The sequence below is a fragment of the Rhinopithecus roxellana genome, chromosome 20, assembly GCF_007565055.1.
Source record: "Rhinopithecus roxellana isolate Shanxi Qingling chromosome 20, ASM756505v1, whole genome shotgun sequence".
NCBI lineage: Eukaryota > Metazoa > Chordata > Mammalia > Primates > Cercopithecidae > Rhinopithecus > Rhinopithecus roxellana.
The window spans coordinates 70910787-70934837 of NC_044568.1; the positions used below are offsets into that span (position 1 = coordinate 70910787).

The 24051-nt window shown below is 56.7% G+C and overlaps 1 protein-coding gene across 1 annotated transcript in view; it reads left to right on the forward strand.

Moving 5' to 3' along the window:
• The window catches only part of ABCA3 (ATP binding cassette subfamily A member 3), a 71525-nt gene extending 48326 nt beyond the window's left edge, over positions 1–23199 (forward strand). Inside the window, exons 14-33 of the mRNA XM_010387885.2 lie at positions 220–349; positions 1033–1187; positions 1411–1566; positions 1784–1994; positions 3719–3869; positions 7018–7116; positions 9323–9509; positions 10677–10980; positions 12019–12292; positions 13340–13544; positions 13983–14202; positions 14544–14702; positions 15623–15795; positions 17523–17651; positions 17811–18005; positions 19896–20083; positions 20594–20764; positions 20963–21153; positions 21363–21436; positions 22280–23199. Coding sequence (XP_010386187.1) covers positions 220–349; positions 1033–1187; positions 1411–1566; positions 1784–1994; positions 3719–3869; positions 7018–7116; positions 9323–9509; positions 10677–10980; positions 12019–12292; positions 13340–13544; positions 13983–14202; positions 14544–14702; positions 15623–15795; positions 17523–17651; positions 17811–18005; positions 19896–20083; positions 20594–20764; positions 20963–21153; positions 21363–21436; positions 22280–22411 — 3504 coding nt within the window. The 3' untranslated portion in view covers positions 22412–23199. The remainder of the gene's footprint in view (positions 1–219; positions 350–1032; positions 1188–1410; positions 1567–1783; positions 1995–3718; positions 3870–7017; positions 7117–9322; positions 9510–10676; positions 10981–12018; positions 12293–13339; positions 13545–13982; positions 14203–14543; positions 14703–15622; positions 15796–17522; positions 17652–17810; positions 18006–19895; positions 20084–20593; positions 20765–20962; positions 21154–21362; positions 21437–22279) is intronic.
• The last annotated feature ends 852 nt before the right edge of the window (positions 23200–24051 follow it).

Sequence of the window (24051 nt, forward strand, 5' to 3'; positions counted from 1 at the left end):
GCAGAGACACTGAGGGTGTCTGGGACGTGTTGGGGCTGGGGGAGACCAGAGGGGAGCAGCCAGGAGCAGCATCTGCCCAAAACGTCCCTCCCCTCTGCACACTGATGGTGATGCTAGGCTTGGTTCCTACTGAGACGCTCGGGCAAGGGAGCAGGAGAGGCCTTGGCCATGGGCCTCGGGGCTGTGGGTAGCCCAGGGCAGCCTCTGCCTTTCCTGCAGGTGTTCAGGGTGGGGAACAAGGAAAGGGCGGCCATCAGAGACCTGAACCTGAACCTTTACGAGGGGCAGATCACTGTCCTGCTGGGCCACAATGGCGCCGGGAAGACCACGACCCTTTCCATGCTCACAGGTGAGGACTGGACAGGCCCCCCTTTAACATCATCTCAGCGCAAGCCCCGCCTCATTCCCTCAACGGGGCTTTCGGGCCTTCCCCAACCACAGTGGCAAGAGATGCGCCTCAGCCCCGCAGGCCCAGTGGGACATGCAGGGACTGCCCTCCTTACTGCCTCTGTCCAGGACATGCCAGGGGACCCCCAGGGATCCAGGGACCCCTGCCCTCCTCACCGCCTCTGTCGGTGGATGCCTGAGCTTGATGGGGTCAGTAAAAACAGGCCACACAGGAGCAGCTCAACCCCGTGCTAATTCTGTCACCAAACCCCCCTCTGAGAGCTCTCCCCTGTGCACCACAGCCCCTGTTGGCATTTCACTCTGTCTTCCCCAAGCACCAAGGTGTCTGGCAGTGGCACAGGCTGGGACCTGGGGCGGGGACTGATTGTGGTGACTCGTCTGTGTGTGTGTGACGTGGGTTTCTCCTCACTAACCGTGTGTCCCGGTGGCAGGGCTGTTTCCATGCTGCTGCTTTTTCCCACTGGCCCAGCTAAAGCCCACCCCGGTGAGAGCGGGGTTCCCAGCCGTCTCAAGGGCAGGGTCCTCAGAGGAAATTAGGGGAGACAGACGGGGTAGGGGCCATTACCCCAGGTGCTGACGAGCAGGATCTTCATGCTGAATGTGGGGTCTCCTGCTGGGCCCCAGGTCTCTTTCCCCCCACCAGTGGACGGGCATACGTCAGCGGGTATGAAATTTCCCAGGACATGGTTCAGATCCGGAAGAGCCTGGGCCTGTGCCCGCAGCACGACATCCTGTTTGACAACTTGACAGTCGCAGAGCACCTTTATTTCTATGCCCAGGTGAGCTGGGGGCCAGGGGTGTCCTGGGGGTGTTTCCACTGATGTGCTCGAGTTTCTGGGGCAGTCTTCCAAGGAGCTAAACTGGAGGAAGGGAGCCAGGAGGACAGGAGCCAGGGTTCTGAGTGCAGCCACATCAAAGAGAGGTTCCTCTCACCAGAAACTCGCTGGCCAGGGTCAGCCTTCTGCCAGAAGCCTGCATTCCCTGCGTCCCCTGTCGTTGCAGCTGAAAGGCCTGTCGCGCCAGAAGTGCCCTGAAGAAGTCAAGCAGATGCTGCACATCATCGGCCTGGAGGACAAGTGGAACTCACGGAGCCGCTTCCTGAGCGGGGGCATGAGGCGCAAGCTCTCCATCGGCATTGCCCTCATCGCAGGCTCCAAGGTGCGGCGGTGGGACTGGAGGCAGTGGGAGGCAGTGGGCTCCCCTCCTGCTCGACCTGGGCTGGCCCTTCCACCATGGTGCAGGTACCTTGGCCCTTGACTCCCCAGACAAGGCCATCACCATCTTTGGAGGACTCGAGCTGACTCCGCGAACCCCTTGATGGGCCAGCCTGGGGTGTGGCTCTACCAGCGTCATGAGGCTGTGTCTCTGCCTCCAGGTGCTGATACTGGACGAGCCCACCTCGGGCATGGACGCCATCTCCAGGAGGGCCATCTGGGACCTTCTGCAGCGGCAGAAAAGTGACCGCACCATCGTGCTGACCACCCACTTCATGGACGAGGCTGACCTGCTGGGAGACCGCATCGCCATCATGGCCAAGGGAGAGCTGCAGTGCTGCGGGTCCTCTCTGTTCCTCAAGCAGAAATACGGTGAGTGGTGGGGCCAGCCTGCAACGGGGTCGGTGTCCTGGCTGCTGTGCTGAGGGAATGGCTGCTACCCTCATGAAGGGCCCTGAGATCAGGCAGGGCCTCCTGTCTGTTGCCTCTGGGTGGAGAGCCCAACCGGGCAGGGGGGCTTGTGAGAGGGAAGAGGCAGGAAACAGAGCTGAAAGTCTCAGTTTGGTTAGGATGTAGTTCAGCCATGACCAGAAGAACAGAGGCCAAGCCCAGTGCCACGAAGCAGCACTGCCCTTGGAGAGGCCGACACACGCACCAACGTGGCAGCTCCCTTGTACGAGCAGCTCACAGCATGGCCAGGGCCAGCGGGCTGACGGGATCTGGGCCCAGGCCTCTGTGCAACTGCAGCTTCCCTCTCAAGGTCACCTCCTGGTCCAGCACGGTCCGGGTGCGCCAGCGTCCCCCACATTCCGATAGGGGGTGGAGCAAAGACATAGGAGCCCTCCTCCCCTTAGGATACCCCCCAAGTGCATGTCCCACTTCTGCCCCCTAGTGACTGAGTGGCAACCCAATGTGGTCAGCAGCAGGCTGGAGGAGATGGCCTTTGTCCTGGGCAGCCACGTGCTCAGCCAAGATACCAGGGTTTTGTTACCAAGAGGGAGGAGAACAGACCTTCGGAGATATGGAACCATCCACCACAGCCTCTGAGAGTTTCACTGGCTACTTCCTGCCCCACTGCCCAGTTGGCAGAGCCACTGCTCTTCCTGGGCCTGGCATCCTTGTCTCTAAAGAGGACATGGGGCCGGGCATGGTGGCTCACTGCCTGTAATCCCAGCACTTTGGGAGGCTAAGGCAGGCAGATCACTTGAGGTCAGGAGTTCAAGACCAGCCTGGCCAACAAGAGACAGCTACATGGCCCTGTGAAACAAAAGGAAGCCAGGAAGGTAACAAGTAAGGGTCGAGAGAACTTCAGTTTTGTTTCTGGGAATACTGTGCACATTTAAAGTGTGATATATGACTCCAGAACCATGATGATAAATTTTACACGACACTCAACACCTGTCACAACTGTCTCTACTAAAAATACAAAAAAACTAGCCAGGTATGGTGGTGCATGCCTGTAATCCCAGCTACTTGGGGAGGCTGAGGCAGGAGAATCACTTGAATCAAGGAGGTGGAAGTTACAGTGAGCCAAGATTGTGCGGCTGCACTCCAGCCTGGGTGACAGAGTGAGACTGTTGTCTCACAAAAAAAAAGGACATGGAATTCCATCTCCATCTTCTGCATGGTGATGTTGGGGAAGAGGTGAGATGCATCTATGATAGTGCTGTGCAGTGTGGTCCTGCAGCCAGTAGCTCTCGCTCCTGCTCCTGCTGACGGTCCCTTCCTAGAACCGCACCATAACCGTCAGTGTTAACCCCACAAGACAGAAGCCCTCACACATGGTCTGTCGCTGCTGCTGATATCCTTCCCTGGTGCTTGTACAGTTAGGGGGAGACCCCACCTTCCAGTAGGTGGCCCTGACAGTGCTCAGCACCCTAGATCCCCAGCAGCTCTTCCCAGCAGGAGCAGGAGGCAAGATCCTCGGGACAGCACGGGGAGCTCCAAGATACATTCATTCTGTTTCAGCTGCCCACCTCCAGTTCTCTGGTCTCCTTCCCACCAGCTTGCCTGGTGTGAGCCCTAGAGACCCCAGTGTGGGCATGAAGAGATCTGGGGGATCAGCCAAAGATCTCACACGTGGCCCTGTGTTCCAGGTGCCGGCTATCACATGACGCTGGTGAAGGAGCCACACTGCAACCCCGAAGGCATCTCCCAGTTGGTCCACGACCATGTCCCCAACGCCACGCTGGAGAGCAGCGCTGGGGCTGAGCTGTCTTTCATCCTTCCCAGAGAGAGCACACACAGGTACGCCTCCCAGGGAGGGCACGCACAGGTATATATCCAAGATGGAATCCCCTTGGGCCATGAGGGCTTGGTGCTCAGAGGCACCTGCTCTGCCCCTCTCTGGCCTGGCCAGTCGGCACTCTTAGACCCTCAGCCTGGGCACCATCAGCCCAGACGAATCTGCTTGGCTGGGTCCTAGGTGCCAAGCCTCCTAGCAAGGAGAAACATAATTAGGACCTGAAAAGGAGAAGCACCTATCTGACTCACCAAACGGGTGTTCAGTGCTTATGCAGGGCTCACACTCCGCCTTCTGTCACCAGGTTCAACACAGGCTGCAGCTGCACTCAGAACTAGTGAAACTGAGAGTCTATATTTGTACACAGGTGGTGAATCTGGTCTCAGTGTCAGAGCTGGAGATGTTAGCACCTGCTCATCACTGTCTCATACACACGGCAGAACCAGCAAGGGGAGGGAAGCCAGTTTTCTATGACAGTATCAGTCTGGATATTATCTGGATAATATCAGTTGATTGCACTTTTCTCCAGTTTGTTGTTTGTTTGATTTTGTCAGATTTTTTTTTCCATTTTACATTTATTTATTCTATTTTATTGTTATTTATTTATTATTTGTTTTGAGATGGAACCTCACTCTGCTGCCCAGTCCGGAGTGCAGTGGCATAATCTCGGCTCACTGCAACCTCCGCCTGCCAGGTTCAAGCGATTCTCCTGCCTCGGCCTCCCAAGTAGCTTGCACCACCACGCCTGGCTAATTTTTGTATTTTTAGTAGAGACAGGGTTTCACCATGTTGGCCAAGCTGGTCTCAAACTCCTAACCTCAGGTGATCCACCCACCTCGGCCTCCCAAAGTGCTGAGATCTCAGGCAAGAGTCACCGTGCCTGGCCACATTCATTTATTTTAAAGACAAGGTCTTGCTCTGTCACCCAGGCTGGAGTGCAGTGGCGCAATCATAACTCACTGAAGCCTTGAATTCCTGGGCTCAAGTGATCCTCCCACCTCAGCCTCCCAAGTAGCTGGGACTACAGGTGTGTATCAACATGTCCGGCTACTTTTTTTATTTCTTTGTAGAGATGGGGTCTTGTTATGTTGCCCAAGCTGGTCTTGAACTCCTGGGTTCAAGTAATCCTTCCTCCTCACCCTCCCAAAGTTCTGGGATTACAGGCGTGAGCCACTGCACCTGGCCTAACTTTTGTACTTAATGTAGCAACATCCTTTCTCTTGTGATTTCTTCTATTAATTTTATTCTCAGAAAGTGTTTCCCAGCTGTGTGCAGTGGCTCATGCCTGTAATCCCAACAGTTTGGGAGGCCAAGGCGGATGGATCACGAGGTCAGGAGTTGGAGACTAGCCTGACCAACATGGTGAAACCCCGTCTCTACTAAAAATACAAAAATTAGTCAGGCATGGTGGTGGGAGCCTGTAATCCCAGCTACTCAGGAGGCTGAGGCAGGAGAATGGCGTGAACCCAGGAGCAGAGGTTGCACTGAGCCAAGATCACGCCCCTGCACCCCTGCACTCCAGCCTGGGCAACAGAGCGAGACTCTGTCTCAATAAAAAAGAAAGAAAACCAGGGAATCAAACCATATGAACCTCACTTTTAGCCAGGCATGGTTGCTCATGCCTGTAATTCCAACACTTTCAGAAGCCAAGGCAGAAGGAGAAAGAGACCAGCTTGGGCGACATAGTGAGACCCCATCTCTACAAAAAAATTAAAAATTAGCCACATGACCGGGCACGGTGGCTCACGCCTGTAATCCCAGCACTTTGGGAGGTCAAGGCGGGTGGATCACAAGGTCAGGAGATCAAGACCATCTTGGCTAACACAGTGAAACCCCGTATCTACTAAAAATACAAAAAATTAGCCGGGCATGATGGCGGGTGCCTGTAGTCCCAGCTCCTCGGGAGGCTGAGGCAGGAGACGGTTGTGAACCCGGGAGGTGGAGTTTGCAGTGAGCCGAGATTGCACCACTGCACTCTAGCCCGGGCGACAGAGCGAAACTCCATCTTAAGAAAAAAAAGAAAAAAGCATTTCAAGGAGTTAACCTCCTGTGGCCCCCTCCTCCATTCTACAGGGAGGTGGGATGGGGGGTGATTCATTTTAGTTTTTTTTTTTTTTTTTTTTTTGAGACGGAGTCTTGCTCTGTCGCCCGGGCTAAAGTGCAGTGGCCGTATCTCAGCTCACTGCAAGCTCCGCCTCCCGGGTTCACGCCATTCTCCTGCCTCAGCCTCCCGAGTAGCTGGGACTACAGGCGCCCGCTACCTCGCCCAGCTAGTTTTTTGTATTTTTTAGTAGAGACGGGTTTCACTGTGTTAGCCAGGAGGGTCTCGATCTCCTGACCTCATGATCCGCCTGCCTCGGCCTCCCAAAGTGCTGGGATTACAGGCTTGAGCCACCGCGCCCGGCCGATTCATTTTAGTTTAGTTTAGTTTAGTTTTTGGAGATGGAGTCTTGGTCTTTTGCCCAGGCTGGAGTCCAGTGGTGTGATCTCAGCTCACCACAACCTCTGCCTCCCGGGTTCAAGTACTTCTCCTGCCTCATCCTCCCAAGTAGCTGGGATTACAGGCACAAGCCGCCATGACTAGGTAGTGTTTTTTTGTTTGTTTGTTTGTTTGTTTTTGTTTTGTTTTTTTGTATTTTAGTGGAGACAGTTTCACCGTGTTGCTCAGGCTGGTCTCGAACTCCTGAGCTCAGGCAATTCACCCACCTCGGCCTCCCAAAGTGCTAGGATTACAGGTGTGAGCTGCTGCACCTGGCCTCTTTATTTTTTTATTTTATTTATTTATTTATTTTGAGACAGAGTTTCACTCTGCTGCCCAGGCTGGAGTGCAGTGGCGCAATCTCAGCTCACTGCAGCCTCTACCTCCTGGGTTCAAGTGATTCTCCTGCCTCTGCCTTCTGAGTAGCTGGGACTACAGGCACCTGCCACCACACATGGCTAATTTTTTATGTTTTTAATAGAGACAAGTTTCACCATGTTGACTAGGCTGGTATCGAACTCATGGTCACCTCAGGTGATCTGCCCGCCTTGGTGTCCCAAAGTGCTGGGGTTACAGGCGTGAGCCACTGTGCCCGGCCGGGGGGTGATGCTTTAGGAACAAATTATCTAGAAAGTCACTGAGAGGTGACTCATCATGCTGGGTCTGTTTTTCAGGTTTGAAGGTCTCTTTGCTAAACTGGAGAAGAAGCAGAAAGAGCTGGGCATTGCCAGCTTTGGGGCGTCCATCACCACCATGGAGGAAGTCTTCCTTCGGTCAGTAAATGTGTGTTTCCATCCACCTAGGACTGGGCTCAGTGCTGCAGAGGATTTTCTTTTTTTCTTTTCTTTTCTTTTTTTTTTTTTTTTTGAGATAGAGTTGCACTCTGTTGCCCAGGCTGGAGTGCAATGGTGCGATCTCGGCTCACTGCAGCCTCTGGCTCCTGGGTTCAAGAGATTCTCCTGCCTCAGTCTCCTGAGTAGCTGGGACTACAGGCATGCACCACCACACCCCGCAAATTTTGTATTTGTAGTAGAGATGGGTTTTCTCCATATTGGTCAGGCTGGTCTCAAACTCCTGACCTCAAGTAGTCCGCCCGCCTCAGCCTCCCAAAGTGCTGAGATTACAGGCATGAGTCACCGCACCCGGCCGAGGACTTTTAAAAAGTGCAGTGATAAACAGTCACCTCGGTTATGATCCCGAATGCCCCCGTGAGGCTGGAGGAACAGCCCAGGATGGGGGCAGGGCAGTGGCTGCCGTCAGAGCCCCAAGTGCAGACTGTGACTGTCAGTGGTACTAGTGTTAGTGGGAAACAGCAGCACACGTGAGGGGCCTGCATGGCCCTGGGGTCCCTTCCAGACCCGCCATCTAGCACACGGTGTCAGAGGCGTGCCCAGCTCTTCTTGGGCTTAGATCATCCTTGGGGGATACCTGTGTCCTTAATGAAGATGGGAACTATCTCATCCAGACCCTCAGAACTGCACGGGGGCTGGGCGCAGTGGCTCACGCCTGTCATCCCAGCACTTTGGGAGGCTGAGGCAGGTGATCGCTTGAGCCCAGGAGTTTGAGACCAGCCTGGTCAACATGGTGAAACCCCATCTCTCTTTTTTTTTTTTTTTTTTTTGAAACAGTGTCTCGCTCTGTCGCCGAGGCTGGAGTGCAGTGGTGCATTCTCAGCTCACTGCAACCTCCACCTCCCAGATTCAAGCGATTCTCCTGTCTCAGCCTCAGTAGCTGGGACTGCAGGCACATGTCATTACACCCGGCTAGTTTTTTTTGTATTTTTAGCAGAGATGGGGTTTTGCCACACTGGTCTGGAACTCCCTACCTCAGGTGACCCTCCTGAGGATCCGTGCTGGGATTATAGGCATGAGCCACCACGCCCGGCCACCATCTCTACTAAAACTACAAAAATTAGCCAGGCGTGGTGGCACACACCTGTAATCTCAGCGACTTGGGAGGCTGAGGCAGGAAAATCAATTGAACCTGGGAAGTGGAGGTTGCAGTGAACTGAGATTGTACCACTGCACTCCAGCCTGGGGGACAGAGCAAATGCCTGTGTCAAAAGAAAAAGAAAAAAACGTGAGATAGGTTTTCCTCCTTGGGTAGCCCACAACCTAGAGGAGGCGACAGAATAGGTGATCATACATGCAGGACATGGTGGTGCATGCTCTGGGGACATCTGTCCAGGGGACCACATGTCCAGCAACAGACCCAGGGAAACCAGGCGGCAGAGGGTGGGAGGGACTGCCCACTGACCTGTATCCCGCACAGGACCGAGCACTGACTGACTTTCTGCGAATCCTGGTTGAAGGAAGGAAGCGTGAACATAGGAAAAAGAAACCACGGACTGGCCTGGAGTCAGCCAGCTCCAACTCCTGTCAGTCAGCCCTCTCTCCAGTGAGGGAGAAGGGCTCTGGCAAGGGCCAGAGGAGCGGGTACCAAGGCCTCACAGCAGCCTGTACACAGGAGCAGGAAGCGGGCGGGCAGTGCTCACACAGCTCCAAGGGTGGCCTGACGAGGTTGCTTAGCCAGCCGGGGGATGCCTCCTGCCTGCTGCAGCCTCAGTTGTGTTTCCTAATTGGTGAGGAGTTCTAGGAAGGGGTGTGTGTGTGTGTGTGTGTGTGTGTGTGTCTGTGTGTGACGTAATTCACATAATAAAAAAATCACCTCCTCTGCCAGGCGTGGTGGTTCATGCCTGTAATCCCAGCACTTTGAGAGGCCAAGGCGGGTGGATCACTTGAGATCAGGAGTTTGAGACCAGCCAGGCCAACATGGTGAAACCCTATCTCTACTAAAAATACGAAAATTAGCTGTGCGTGGTGGCCAGAGACACTGATGAGTGAGGGAACGCATAGGCAGGTGTATGAGCACGCCTAGGACTGCGGCGACACTGCTCCCCTCAGTGCCTCTCAACACAGCCCCTCCCTCCACCCGCCCGGGGAGCTGGGTCCTGACCAGTCCACGTGTGTGTCGGCACAGGGTCGGGAAGCTGGTGGACAGCAGCATGGACATCCAGGCCATCCAGCTGCCTGCCCTGCAGTACCAGCACGAGAGGCGCGCCAGCGACTGGGCTGTGGACAGCAACCTCTGTGGGGCCATGGACCCCTCCGACGGCATTGGAGCCCTCATCGAAGAGGAGCACACCGCTGTCAAGCTCAACACTGGGGTAAGTGCCCAGGCGCGTGGGTAGGCGGCAGGGGAAGGGCGAGCAGCCCCCAAACGCCTCATGTGAGCCGATGCAGAGGAGAGTCTGCGAGGGTGGAAACAGGGTCTGGGAGAGTCAGTGCACCGGGCAGAGGGCAGGCAGAGGGCGGGCAGCGGCTCACACTGCATGGGTCAGCAGGGAGAAGCATCTGAATGGAGCAACTGGAATTTCTCATGCTCTACCTCAGGCCCAGCGCCCTGCTCAACAGGAACTTGCTGGGTGCCCAGCTCTGTGTTGAGGAGGCTTTCCAGCAGCCAGCGACGGGGAGGGGGGTTGCTGCACCGTGTTCACAGATGGGAAACCGAGGCCTGGGCCAAAGTCAAATGTGACAGAGTGACAGAGCTCAGTCTGATCCCTGGTCAGCTTGATCTCAAAGCCCTGACACTCTGCTTCGGAGGACCAGGAAGGGAAGAAGCTGGAGAACGAGGCAGTCAGGCTGGTGGGGAGGCTCAGCCATCTGTTTCCTGTGACCTGCATGGTGGTGTCTCCTTGAGGCAGGGGGAGGGCAGGGGATGGCAGCTGGTCCTCTACTGTCCTGAGACAATGAAACTGTGTCTGGGCTGGGTGTGGTGGCTCACGCCTGTAATCACAGCACATTGGGAAGCCAAGGCAGGCAGATCACTTGAGGTCAGTAGTTCAAGACCAGCCTAGGCCAACATGACAAAACCCCGTCTCTACTAAAACTACAAAAATTAGTTGGGCATGGTGGTGGGCACCTGTAATCCCAGCTACTTGGGAGGCTAAGGCAGGAGAATCGCTTGAACCCAGGAGGCGGAGGTTGCAGTGAGCTGAGATCACACCACTGCACTCCACCACAGGTGACAGAGTGACCTTGTCTCAAGAAAACAAAATAAATAGTGTCCACCTTGCCTCCATGGCCACTGTGAGGCTCCCAGTACCAATGTGCACGGCCCCATGGAGACCTGCAGAGTCTGCACAGGCAAGCCTGCCACGTGGTGCACTGAGCTCCCCCCACAGCCATTTCAATGCTCTGAGAGTCTCCAGTGCAACCTCAGCTCCAGGCCCCCAGGCTGGCATCACACAGGACAGCACCTGCCGCAGGTGGGTGGGGGTCAGGCACTGGCCCCCAAGCGATGCCGATGTCACCTGCATCCCCCTCTGCCGCAGCTCACCCTGCACTGCCAGCAGTTCTGGGCCATGTTCCTGAAGAAGGCCGCATACAGCTGGCGCGAGTGGAAAATGGTGGCGGCACAGATCCTAGTGCCTCTGACCTGCGTCACCCTGGCCCTCCTGGCCATCAACTACTCCTCAGAGCTCTTCGATGATCCCATGCTGAGGCTGACCTTGGGCGAGTACGGCAGAACCGTCGTGCCCTTCTCGGTTCCCGGGACCTCCCAGCTGGGTCAGCAGCTGTCAGAGCATCTGAAAGACGCACTGCAGGCCGAAGGACAGGAGCCCCGTGAGGTGCTCGGTAAGGGGCATCCCGGGGGCGAGATGGGGGGATCAGGGGCCAGTCGTGCGGCCAGAGTTCACCTTCCTGACTGCAGCAGGGTGGACATCTGGGGAGGATGGTTCTTGGCTGTTCTGAATGTGCTGAGGGAAGTTCAGCAGCATCCCTGACCTTGCCCCACCCCATCGTGGCCATCAAACATGCCTGGAAACATTGCCGACGTCCCCTGGGTGGCAGATCATGGTGCTGAGTCACTGGGGGTGCCAGAGACACTGGCATACTGGGCCAGGCTTTGTCAGGCGCCTCTTTACTGAAGCTGTCTTTCAGCATCCTTCACGGGCAAAATGCAGAAACACAGTGACTTCAAGTTACCTTTGCTCTGTGACGGTGCTGGCGGCAGTGTGCCTTCGCGTGACAGGGTTTTCCTTCCATCAGCTTAAAATTCACAATTCTTGACGAGGCACAGTGGCTCCCAGCACTTTGGGAGGCCGAGGCAGGTAGATCACTTGAGGTCAGGAGTTCGAGACCAGCCTGGTCAACATGGCAAAACTCTGCTCTACTAAACATAAAAAATGAACTAGGCATGGTGGTGGGTACCCATAATCCCAGCTACTCTGGAGGCTGAGGCAGGAGAATGGCTTGAACCCGGGTGGTGGAGCCTGCAGTGAGCCGAGATCACGCCACTGCAATCCAGCCTGGGCGACAGAGCAAGACTGTCTCGAAAGAAAAAAAAAAAAAAAAAAAGTCTTGGTAGTCACAGTTGGATACTGCCCCAGGGTCAGAATACGGACCGTGCTCTGGTTAATGGAACCTACTGGAAGGTTTTCTTATTTTGCAGCTGCCTTCCCGGTTCCTGACCGGCATTCACAGTTCCACATACTGAATGATGACAAAACCCTGGCAGAAATTAGACTCTCCTTAGGAGGAGAGTGACAGGGCGGGCAGCTCAGAGGATGCTGGCACCACTGCATTGGGTCCCTGATTAGCCATGCTCAGATGGCAGCGGGTACCCAGGTGTCACCTCCTCCTGTGTCCTCTGACTCTGCCATTGCTCCCCAGGTGACCTGGAGGAGTTCTTGATCTTCAGGGCCTCTGTGGAGGGGGGCGGCTTTAATGAGCGGTGCCTTGTGGCAGCATCCTTCAGAGACGTGGGAGAACGCACAGTCGTTACCGCCTTGTTCAACAACCAGGCGTACCACTCCCCAGCCACTGCCCTGGCCATCGTGGACAACCTTCTGTTCAAGCTGCTGTGTGGGCCTCACGCCTCTATCGTGGTCTCCAACTTCCCCCAGCCCCGGAGCGCCCTGCAGGCTGCCAAGGACCAGTTCAATGAGTATGTGCGCTGCCCGTCCCCGTCCACCCTGGCCAGGGCCCCCAGCACTGACTGCCCTGGGCACTGCCACAGGCCCATAGGTAGAGCATTGTGTCTGCTCTCCCAAAGCCCCTGGGTCTGGTAGGAAACCCCTGCGACATCCTCTTCCACCGTCCACAGCCTCCACTCCCTGTGACAGCAGATCAGCTGTGGGCCGTCCCATGCACTGTGGTCCTGACAGGGACCCATGAAGGCTCGGCAGGCAGCCCTGCCTTCTCCTAAATCTACCTGGCTCCTGCCAGCCACTGTCCTCACTCCGCACTGCTCTCTCAAACAGTGTGCCACTGGGCACATGAGCTGAGGTGATGGAGGGTGAGCAGAGCAGGACTTGGCAAGAACTGCTGTCCCTGGCCCTCAGATGGCCGCACGTCAGGAGCCTGCCATGCCATTGTGTGGGCAGGGCTACCCCCATCCCAGCCACAGAGCCCCAGAGCTCCGGGGACCACCCAGAGGAGGCCAAAAATTCTGTTAATTTCAGAATAGCCACTCCTCCTCAGGGCAGTGTCGTCTCCACCCACATTCCAGGCTAGGCCTAGGCCTGGCGATGGCTGAGTCCCAGCTTCTAGCTCCATCCCTGCCCTGAGAACAGAAAAGCAGCAGCCCTCGATCTGCTCTCCTTGCTGTCAACTCAGGATCCTAGAATAATGCGCAGAGGCCAGGAGAGGCTTTCCCTTTGCCACACTCCAGGGGGAGGCGGCGGGGTTCAGGACCTCCACACCTGGGCAGGGTCGCAGGCAGCCATGGGGCTGAGAGCTGGGCGGGGAGTGGTGGTGATGAGGAGAGTGACGCTGCCATCGTCACATGATCAGCATAGGAAGTCCGGAGGAGCCGTTCTCCAGTGGGGGCAGATGTTCCTGGTATGGAACCGTGGTGCTCATGCTCTCCCATAAGCCCCTTTATTGGTTGGGCTGCTGCCCTGCATGCCGTGGGCAGTCATAACTGAAAACCCGACCTTTCCTGCCACCCAGGCATGCTGTGCTCCATCCCTGACCTTCCCGTTCCCCGCAGGGGCCGGAAGGGATTCGACATTGCCCTCAACCTGCTCTTCGCCATGGCATTCTTGGCCAGCACGTTCTCCATCCTGGCGGTCAGCGAGAGGGCCGTGCAGGCCAAGCACGTGCAGTTTGTGAGCGGAGTCCACGTGGCCACTTTCTGGCTCTCTGCTCTGCTGTGGGACCTTATCTCCTTCCTCATCCCCAGTGTGCTGCTGCTGGTGAGCGCCGGAGGGTGCTGGGTCTGTTCCCCTGCAGACCACAGGGGGTTTGCCCTGGGACCCCCTTGCAGAACCAGAACCAGCTGGGCAGCCTAGGCCAGCAGCTCAGCCCAACTCGGAGCACGGCTGGAATCCCCTGGCGGCTGCCACCTCGCCTCCTCCCTGCACCCTCAGCCTTTGCCCTCCATACATGGGCAGTGCCCAGAGCAGCCACCCTGGTTACAGCTCCCAGTGCAAGGGGATAAGGGGAAACTGGGGCAGAGAGGGCTTGGGGCTGAAAGCCACCGCGGGGGCCAGACATGGCCTGTGGGGCTGATGGGCATGGGCCAGCTGACCAGGAGGGGTCTGAGGACCTCCAAATGCTCCTGTCACCCCTTCCCCACCCATGAGCTGCTCTCAGCTTGGCATGCACGGCAGCGCCTCCCTGTGCCGCCGCAGGTGGTGTTCAAGGCCTTCGACGTGCGTGCCTTCACGCAGGACGGCCACGTGGCCGACACCCTGCTGCTGCTCCTGCTCTACGGCTGGGCCATCATTCCCCTCATGTACCTGATGAACTTCTTCTTCTCGGGGGCGGCCACCGCCTACACGAGGCTGACCATCTTCAACATCCTGTCGGGCATCGCCACCTTCCTGATGGTCACCATCATGCGCATCCCAGGTGGGTGCCTGGAGACCACCCCCAGCCCCCATGGCCATCCATGGAGCCACTCTGCCCAGATAGGGAGGCACCCACCACAGCCGAGGCAGGACTCAGGCAATGGGCCTAGCTCATGCTCACCAGCCCCTCTGCCCCAGCTGGCCCTGCCCGGCTAGCCACGACTGGTGGGCAGGCATCTGCAGTGTCCTTGCCCTGTGCAGAGCCGGCAGGGGCGTCCCTGGGAGGTGCCCCTTCACTCCGCACAGCACGGACAAGGCCCTGTGCCTGCCCTGACCAGGCCTGTCCTAGAGGTGGGTGTGGTGTGCCCTCCAGCACAGACTGATCTTACCTCCCCAATGCAGCTGTAAAACTGGAAGAACTTTCCAAAACCCTGGATCACGTGTTCCTGGTGCTGCCCAACCACTGTCTGGGGATGGCAGTCAGCAGCTTCTATGAGAACTATGAGACACGGAGGTACTGCACCTCCTCTGAGGTCGCCGCCCACTACTGCAAGAAATATAGTGAGTGTCCCAGCCCTGACCCCGGGCAGCACCCCTGCGTCCTCAGGACGTGGCCACTGAAGAGGGGCCTCCTAGGGCAGGGGCTCCTCTGCGTCTGAGTGGCCTGGGGCTGGTGTGTTCCTCTGCACTGCCTCGTCCCGCCTCCCACAGCAGCCCCCTCGTGCCTGCTCGCTCCCAGGCCCTGTACCTGAGCTCCCATTCTCCCACCTGCCTCAGTGTCTGGGCATCCGTAACAAGGAACCACAGACCAGCGCTTAGCACCAGCAGTGAATCCCCCACGGCTCGGGGGAGGACCCTTCCTGCCTCTCCCAGCTCCCGGTGGCTGCACGCATCTTGGGCTCCTGGCTACACCCCCTCACCACCACCGCCTCCATCCTCGCATGGCGGCTCCTGTCTCCTGTCTCAAATCTCCTTCTGCCTTTCTCTTATAAGGACACTTGCTATTGGGTTTAAGGCCCACACTAATCCAGTGTCTCACCTTAACATCCTTACTAATCACATATTCAAAGACCTTTTTTCTAAGCAAGATCGCAATCGCAGGTCCAGGGGGACAGAACTTGGACCTGTCCTGTGGGGCCCCCTCAGCCTCCCACACACCCCTCTGTGCTTGTAATGGTCTCCGTCCTGGCCAGGAGGCAGCCCGGGGTTCCCACAGAGCCTGTGCCTCTCAGGCAGGCTGTCACTGCCCCGGGCCTGCCACGTCCCTCATGGGACTGCATTGGATTGTTATGTGCCTGGCCCCTCTCTGAGCTGTGGTGCCTCGAGAGGCAGCCGTGACCTACTGGCCTTCACATCTCCCCATGGAGGAGACACTGTTACAGGCGCCTTGAGCAGCCTGGGGAGGGGAGTGGGGGCCGGGAACCTGGGAGGGGAGGAGGGCACCCCAGGCCTCGGGGCACAGTGACTCCCTCGCCCCACAGACATCCAGTACCAGGAGAACTTCTATGCCTGGAGCGCCCCGGGGGTCGGCAGGTTCGTGGCCTCCATGGCTGCCTCAGGGTGCGCCTACCTCATCCTGCTCTTCCTCATCGAGAACAACCTGCTGCAGAGACTCAGGGGCATCCTTTGTGCCTTCCGGAGGAGGCGGACACTGGTGAGCGGCTCCAGGAGCCCAGGACACTGGTGGGATGCTCCCCACGCCTCTGTTTGGGCCCAGCACAACCCGGGGCGGCTTCCACCTCCTTCTCCACCAAGCAGCTCCTGCACCAGATGGCCTCCCACTATATGGCCTCAGCACCAGCCAGCAGTTACAGCCAGGGTGGGGCACAGCCCTTGCCACTCACGAGGGCTGTTGAGTTCTGAGCCCCTGCCAAAGAGTCAGCCTGGGGACCCAGGGCCGTCCTGCTGAGCAGAGGTAGTGCCCAGGGACACCCAGTGCCAGAGGAGGGGTCATGGGGCTGAGGGTGCTCCACGTGTTTATTGAAAACGTTCATTATTTCAGGTCTCCATCCCCTCAAACAAACAAAAGCAAATGTGTTGACATTGCACTTGCACATACAGCTTTGCCGAGGGGGAATTCACTTCTTTAAAATAGTCAGACTTCTCTAAAAAGGGAACTGTCTCCATGTGTTAAAATCTTTGGCGAGACATGGTGACTCACACCTGTAATCCCAGCACTTTAGAAAGCAGAGGTAGGTAGATCACCTGAAACCAAGAGTTCAAGACCAGTCTGGGCAACATAGTGAGACCCTATCTCTTCTAAAAAGTGTAAAAAATTAGCCGGGCATGATGGTACACACCTGTAATCCTAGCCACTAGGGAGGCTGAGACAGGAGGCTTAAGCCTGGGAGGTCCGGGCTGCAGTGAGCTATGATTATACCACTGAATTCCAGCATGGGTGACAAAGCAAGACTCCCATCTCTAAATCTGAAAACAAAAATCTTACTTTAAGGCCAGGCATGGTGGCTCACGCCTGTAATCCCAGCACTTTGGGAGGCTGCGGTGGACAGATCACCAAAGGTCAGGAGTTCTAGACCAGCCTGGCCAACACGATGAAACTCCATCTCTACTAAAAATACAAAAATTAGCGCTGGCCGGGCGCGGTGGCTCAAGCCTGTAATCCCAGCACTTTGGGAGGCCGAGACGGGCGGATCACGAGGTCAGGAGATCGAGACCATCCTGGCGAACATGGTGAAACCTCGTCTCTACTAAAAAATACAAAAAAAAAACTAGCCGGGCGAGGTGGCGGGCGCCTGTAGTCCCAGCTACTCGGGAGGCTGAGGCGGGAGAATGGCGTAAACCCGGGAGGCGGAGCTTGCAGTGAGCTGAGATCCGGCCACTGCACTCCAGCCTGGGCGACAGAGCAAGACTCCGTCTCAAAAAAAAAAAAAAAAAAAAAAAAAAAAAAAAAAAAATTAGCTGGACATGGTGGTGCGTCCCTATAATTCCAGCTACTTGGGAGACTGAAGCAAGAGAATCACTTGAACCCAGGAGGCGGAGTTTGCAGTGAGCTAAGATCACGCCACTGCACTCCAGCCTGGGCAACAGAGTGAGAGACTCTGTCTCAAAAAAAAAAAAAAAAAAAATTAAAATTGTTTTAAAATCTTATTTTATATTCCCCAGCTGAGATTTATGATTTTTCTCCATGAGTCCCACACAGTTCTTTTTCCTCAGATAGTTTATGTCTCCTGGATGCTAGTTCAGCCCCATAAGACCGCTGTGTCTTCTGGTAAAAGGTCTGAGTTGCACCTGTGGGGCCTAGGATTGGGACGAAGGCCTTAGTCCCACCAGACCTCCCACATCCACCCCCGCCCCTCCCTTCTCCACGGGAGCCACCTTGTGGCTGGGTTCATGCACGCGGTCTCTGTCCTGATCAATCAGACAGAATTCTACACCCGGATGCCTGTGCTTCCTGAGGACCAAGATGTGGCAGATGAGAGGACTCGCATCCTGGCCCCTAGTCCAGACTGCCTGCTCCACACACCTCTGATTATCAAGGAGCTCTCCAAGGTACCCTTGCAATTTGGGGTGGAGTCCTCTCTGCCAGCTGGTTACCTGGCTGTCCCCAGGGTCCAACCCTGTCCCTGGAAGCTTGTGGCGCTGAGACTCAGGCTGCTCTGCTTTGCGTCCAGGCCTCTGCATTCCATGTTTTCCGTTGGGTGCCTGCAGGTGTACGAGCAGCGGGTGCCCCTCCTGGCTGTGGACAGGATCTCCCTTGCGGTGCAGAAAGGGGAGTGCTTTGGCCTGCTGGGCTTCAATGGAGCCGGGAAGACCACAACTTTCAAAATGCTGACTGGGGAGGAGAGCCTCACTTCTGGGGATGCCTTTGTTGGGGGTCACAGAATCAGCTCTGATGTCGGAAAGGTGGGTGCAGCCAGGAGGTTCCAAAGGGGTGAGGCAGGCATGGCTGGAGGGGGCACCCTGGAGGCAGGGATGGAGGGATGCTGTCCGCAAACAGCTGCTGCATCTGTGGCTTGAAATGGGCCCAGCACATGCCTCTGGACAGCGAGACAAGGTAATGAGCTAAAGCTAAGCTTCGCCAGAACTAGCAGGCAATGGGAGGGGAGAGAGATGGGTGCCAACATCCATGAGCCCGGAGAGGTGCATTCAGCACTGACAGCCACCTCTGCACAGAGGCCATTCTGTGTCCAGGCAGCTCAGGTGTGAGGTGCCTTAGAAGCCTTGATGGGTGAAGGGACAGAAGGCCCTGGGCCCACCTACAGTTTTCCCATGTTGAGCTGAACCCCACCAGCTCCCCCGCAGAAGGACCAGAGGCAGCCCTCCTGTACCTCTGCCCGGGTCCTGCATGGGAAGTTGAGCGTGCCGAGCAGAGCACGGGAAATGGAAGGCAGGGCCTGGGCCTGAGAAGTGGCCACGGAGTCCTCCCCTGAGCTCACGCCAGGGGTGCCTGGACAGCAGAGGCCCTGGGCCAGAGTACGTGCAGGCCCTCTCGGGAGGAAAGCCTCATCCTAGGCTGCAGACTTCCCCATAGAGTGTTCCAGGGCTTGCAGGCAATGCACAGCAAACAGAGGAGACGGTACCATGACTGGAAGCTACAGACACAGGCCCCATGGGGGGACAAGCACATAGGCGTTAGATCTGCATCATCACGCCAGATTATAAAAGATTATAAACTCACTGTGTCTACAGAAATAAATGATGCAATTGAAAATCTATGCAGGGGAGAGAAAACCGTATATGATCTAGCAATGGAGGAGAGGGTGAGAAGTCCCCAGTACATGTAATCTGAGTTCCAGAAGGAAAAGAGAGAGTGGCAGGGGGTACTAGCCAAAAAGGTATCGGCTAAGATTTTTCCCAAACTGATTACAAACAGATTCTGGGCTGGGAGCGTGGCTCATACCTGTAATCTCAACTTCGGCAGGTCAAGGCAGGCAGATCACTTAAGGTCTAGAGTTCGAGACCAGCCTGGCCAACATGGCAAAATGCTGTCTCTACCAGAGAAAAATACAAAAATGAGCAGGGTGTGGTGGCAGGTGCCTATAATCCTAGTTACTTGGGAGCTTGAGGCATGAGAATCACTTGAGCCTGGGAGACAGAGGTTGCAGTGAGCCAAGATCACGCCACCGCACTCCATCCTGGGCGACAGAGTGAGACTCTGTCTCAAAAAAAAAAAAAAAAAAAAAAGTGGAAGCTTGAGAACCCCAAAGAAGGAAGGTAAAGAAAAAGAAATCCAGTCTCTAGAATCCACAGAACCCAGGCACTCCTGCTCCTGACTAGCTGCCGAAGGTAGCTAAGCAGATGGCAGCAGGCACGTCCTAATTCTGCTGGACATGGTCAGTTGCACAGAGAACAACAGCTGCTGCACCATCTGACCAAGCAGTGCTCACCCCAAAGGTGGTGCCCATAAATCTTTCTTCTTAGAGGGAGAAGAGTCCTAGCACATTAGACGTCCCAGGCGTGAACAAGTGGGTGGCCGGCCCTGAGTCTGCCTCTATGTAAAGGCCATTCTTGCACCACCTAATCCCATGGCTGCCTGTCCTGGACCAGGCTCTGAGAGCAGCTCTGGAAGCCTTCCTACACCAGCCACATCCTTCCTGTGTCCCTGTTCCAAGAGCTTCCACTGCGGGCAGCCACCGGGGCCTGTGCACAGCTCCAGCGCCCCCGTGTACACACACTGGGAGGGACCACAGACAGCTGCAGGGATGGGCAACTCAAGAATAGTCCCTGTGATCCTCTGGAGGAAGGAGGCTTCCCTCCAACCCACCTCCCTCCCCGGCTATGCTCTGACCCCAGGTGCGGCAGCAGATCGGCTACTGCCCGCAGTTTGATGCCTTGCTGGACCACATGACTGGCCGGGAAATGCTGGTCATGTACGCTCGGCTCCGGGGCATCCCTGAGCGCCACATCGGGGCCTGCGTGGAGAACACTCTGCGGGGCCTGCTGCTGGAGCCACATGCCAACAAGCTGGTCAGGACGTACAGGTTCACCTCCCAAGCCCAGCCCCTGCAACCAGAAGAGCCCTGGCCCTTCCCAGACTGGAGTCAGAATCAGGGTCCCCATAGCATAGAGCTGGGAGTGACTGCTCAGGTCAGCAGCCAGAGCTCCCACTTGTGGCTCCAGGATGGAGCTGGGATTTGGTGGTGTGACCTAGGTAGCTCCAGGTAGGAGAGGGACTGCCCTGACAGTGCCTGCCACCTAGGGACAAAGCCAGCAGCGAGAGATGCCAGGGCCCCTGGCTGGTCCCCCTTAGGTGCGGGCAGATGTGTTCCTGTGTATGTGCGTGCACCTGGCCCCTGGGCATAGGCTTCTCTGGGGCCTCTAGCTCTATGTGGTGGGCTCTCTAGGTGCACACACAGCGCCTTCCTCTTCACCAGCGCTGTTCTGCAATTGCTAGGTGTGGGCCTCTGCTGGGACATGGGCCTCCACTGGGACACAGGAGCCAGTGCTAACTCTCAGCCTTATTCCCCCACCCGGCACCCTCCTGCCCCTAGTGGTGGTAACAAGCGGAAGCTGAGCACTGGCATCGCCCTGATCGGAGAGCCTGCTGTCATCTTCCTGGATGAGCCGTCCACTGGCATGGACCCCGTGGCCCGGCGCCTGCTTTGGGACACCGTGGCACGAGCCCGAGAGTCTGGCAAGGCCATCGTCATCACCTCCCACAGGTAGAGCCTGGGTCTGTGGGTCACTGGAAGTTTCTGCACCGGGTGGGCCATGGAGGAGCCAGGTGGCCAGGAGATGCGTGAGCATCTGGTGCAGTGTCTGCACGTATCAGGAACTGCCTGACTGGGGGACCAACGCTTTCCTGTCTGCACAAGCCTTTGGCACCCCCAGCCCTGTCTGAGGTCCCACCCTCTCCCCAGCATGGAGGAGTGTGAGGCCCTGTGCACCCGGCTGGCCATCATGGTGCAAGGGCAGTTCAAGTGCCTGGGCAGCCCCCAGCACCTCAAGAGCAAGTTCGGCAGTGGCTACTCCCTGCGGGCCAAGGTGCAGAGCGAAGGGCAGCAGGAGGCACTGGAGGATTTCAAGGCCTTTGTGGACCTGACCTTTCCAGGTGTGTGCTGGCCCCGGCAGCCCCCACTGGGTGGGCCCTGGGCCCCTGCCTAGGCCTCTCCCATCTGCTGTGTGGAGCGTCTGTGCCTCGCCCCTGCCAAGTCCCATCTCCCCAATCCCTGGGACAAGGACTCCAGTGCTGAACACCCAAGCACTCTCTCCGATCCTCCAGCCCGGCCCTCACAGCAACACCATCTCTCCTTTGTGTAGGCAGTGTCCTGGAAGACGAGCACCAAGGCATGGTCCATTACCACCTGCCAGGCCGCGACCTCAGCTGGGCGAAGGTAAGGCAGTCCCTGGGGCCCCACTGAGCACTCACAGGGCTGGGGGAGGTCCCTTCAGGGGTCTCTGCCTCTGTGGTGGTTGCAGACTCTTTCCACAGAGGAGTCACTTTCCATTTCTCCCCTAACACTCATGCTGATATGTGCTGGTTTGGGGGTTTTATATCCAAAATATCAGTGGTAAAAGGAATTCAGTGTGCAGTAGGGAAAGGGCCAGGGATGGTGGCTCACACCATAATCTCAGCACTTTGGGAGGCCGAGGCAGGAGGATTGCTTAAGCCTGGGAGTTCTAGACCAGCCTGGGCAACATAGACCCCGTCTCTACAAAAAATTTAAAAATTAGCCAGGTATCATGGTGCATGCCTGTAGTCCCAGCCACTCGCGAGGCTAAGGTGGGAGGATCGCTTGAGCCTGGGAGTACGAGACTGCAGTGAGCTATGACTGTGCCACTGCGCTCCAACCTGGGCTACAGAGCAAGACTCTCTCTCTAAAAAAATTAATTATGGGGAAAAAAAAGAACTGGCTCAGAAAGGGAACATCGCTGGCTCAAGGTTGTACTCTGAGCTGGGAACAGCGTGAGGAGGCGGCTGGGCCCTGTCCCCGATGGCTCCTGCTTAGCCAGTGTCCTCTCCCTGGGAGCACGGTGCCCTCGCAGGGCTGCCCTCTCTGGGACTCTGGGGTGAGCACAGTGCCCTCGCAGGGCTACCCTCTCTGGGACTCTGGGGTGGGGCTGGGCAGGGGTAGGATTGTGGGGGCCTCACCAGCCCCTATTGCCAGGGGACTCCCAGGTCCCGGAGGAGTCTGGGCCCTGTTCTCTCCTACCAGTGACTTTTCTGCTTCCCAAAGGTTTTCGGTATTCTGGAGAAAGCCAAGGAAAAGTACAGTGTGGACGACTACTCTGTGAGCCAGATCTCGCTGGAACAGGTCTTCCTGAGCTTCGCCCACCTGCAGCCGCCCACTGCAGAGGAGGGGCGATGAGGGGTGTGGCTGCCTCGCCACCAGGCAGGGATAGGACAGGCAAGCAGGGTCCAGCTTGCATCCTCTCTCTCCAAGTTTATCTCATCCTTTATTTTTAATCACTTTTTTCTATGATGGATATGAAAAATTCAAGGCAGTATGCACAGAACGGACGAGTGCAGCCCGGCCCTCATGCCCAGGATCAGCATGCGTGTCTTCACGTCTGCACCCTGGAGTTCACCCTGCCAGAGCTGGAGCAGGCCGGGCAGTCTGCGAGCAAGCTCCTGGGTCTCTGGGTGGAGAGCTGACCCAGGAAGGGCTGCAGCTGAGCTGGGGGGTTGAATTTCTCCAGGCACTCCCTGGAGAGAGGACCCAGTGACTTGTCCACGTTTACACATGACACTAATCTCCCCTGAGGAGGAAGCAGGAAGCCAGGTTGAACTGTAGTGAGGCCCCCAGGCCCCCGGGAATGGACCATGCAGATCACTGTCGGTGGAGGGAGGCTGCTGACCGTGATTAGGTGCTGGGGTTTTAGCGTCCAGCGCAGCCTGGGGGCCTCCTGGAGGCTCTGCTCCTTAGGGCGTGGTAACTGCCGCAGAGCCAGGCATTGTCCCACAGCATCTCCTAGAAGCAGCCGGCACAGGAGGGAAGGTGGCCAGGCTTGAAGCAGTCTCTGTTCCCAGCACTGCACCCTCAGGAAGTTGCCCGCCCCAGGACACGCAGGGACCACCCCAAGGGTTGGGCGGCTGTCTCAAGGACACACTGAATACGTTGTGACCGTCCAGAAAATAAAGGCTGAGGGGACACAGTCACAGTCTGTGGGTCACACGCGAGAGGGGTCACGGGGCTCAATCACTCGCCCACAATCTATACATGAGGCTCTTCTTTCACATATCAATCACACAAACGTGGGATGTCGCTTTTCCCAGAAGGGAGCACACGCAGATAATACACTGAGGTGAAGGAACAGGCCCAGAACACAGGAAAACGCCGGTTAAACGCCCAGTGACGGGCCCTTAGTCTACAGCCAGGAGAAGAGCAGGTGGGGCTGTGTGGGAAACACAGGTCTGGTGAGAGAGAAGCTGCTGGCACCAGGGTCACCTGTGGGCATTTGCCATTTCCCAGAAATAACTCTTCATCAGCTCCCTTTTTAGTTATTTATGGAGCCTTGCTTTGTCTCCCAGGCTGAAGCACAGTGGCGCAATCTCGGCTTACTGCAACCTCGCCTCCCGGGTTCAAGCGATTCTCCTGCCTCTGCCTCCCAAGTAGCTGGGACTACAGGCGCCCGCCACCACACCCAGCTAATTTTTGTATTTTTAGTAGAGATGGGGTTTTACCATGTTGGCCAGGCTGGTCTCAAACTCCTGACCTCAAGTGATCCACCCACCTCAGACTCCCAAAGTGCCGGGATTACAGCCATGAGCCACTATGCCCGGCCCCTTTTTCTTTATGCACTGTTTTGTGTTTTGTTTTTGGAGACAGCATCTTGCTCTGTTGCCCAGTGTGGAGTGCAGTGGTGTTACCATAGCTCACTGCAGCCTGAAACACACGGGTTCGTGCAATCCTCCCACCCCAGCCTCCCAAGTGGCTGGGACTAAGGGCATGTACCACCATGCATGGCTACATTTTTTTTATTATGGATGAGGTCTCATGTTGGCCAG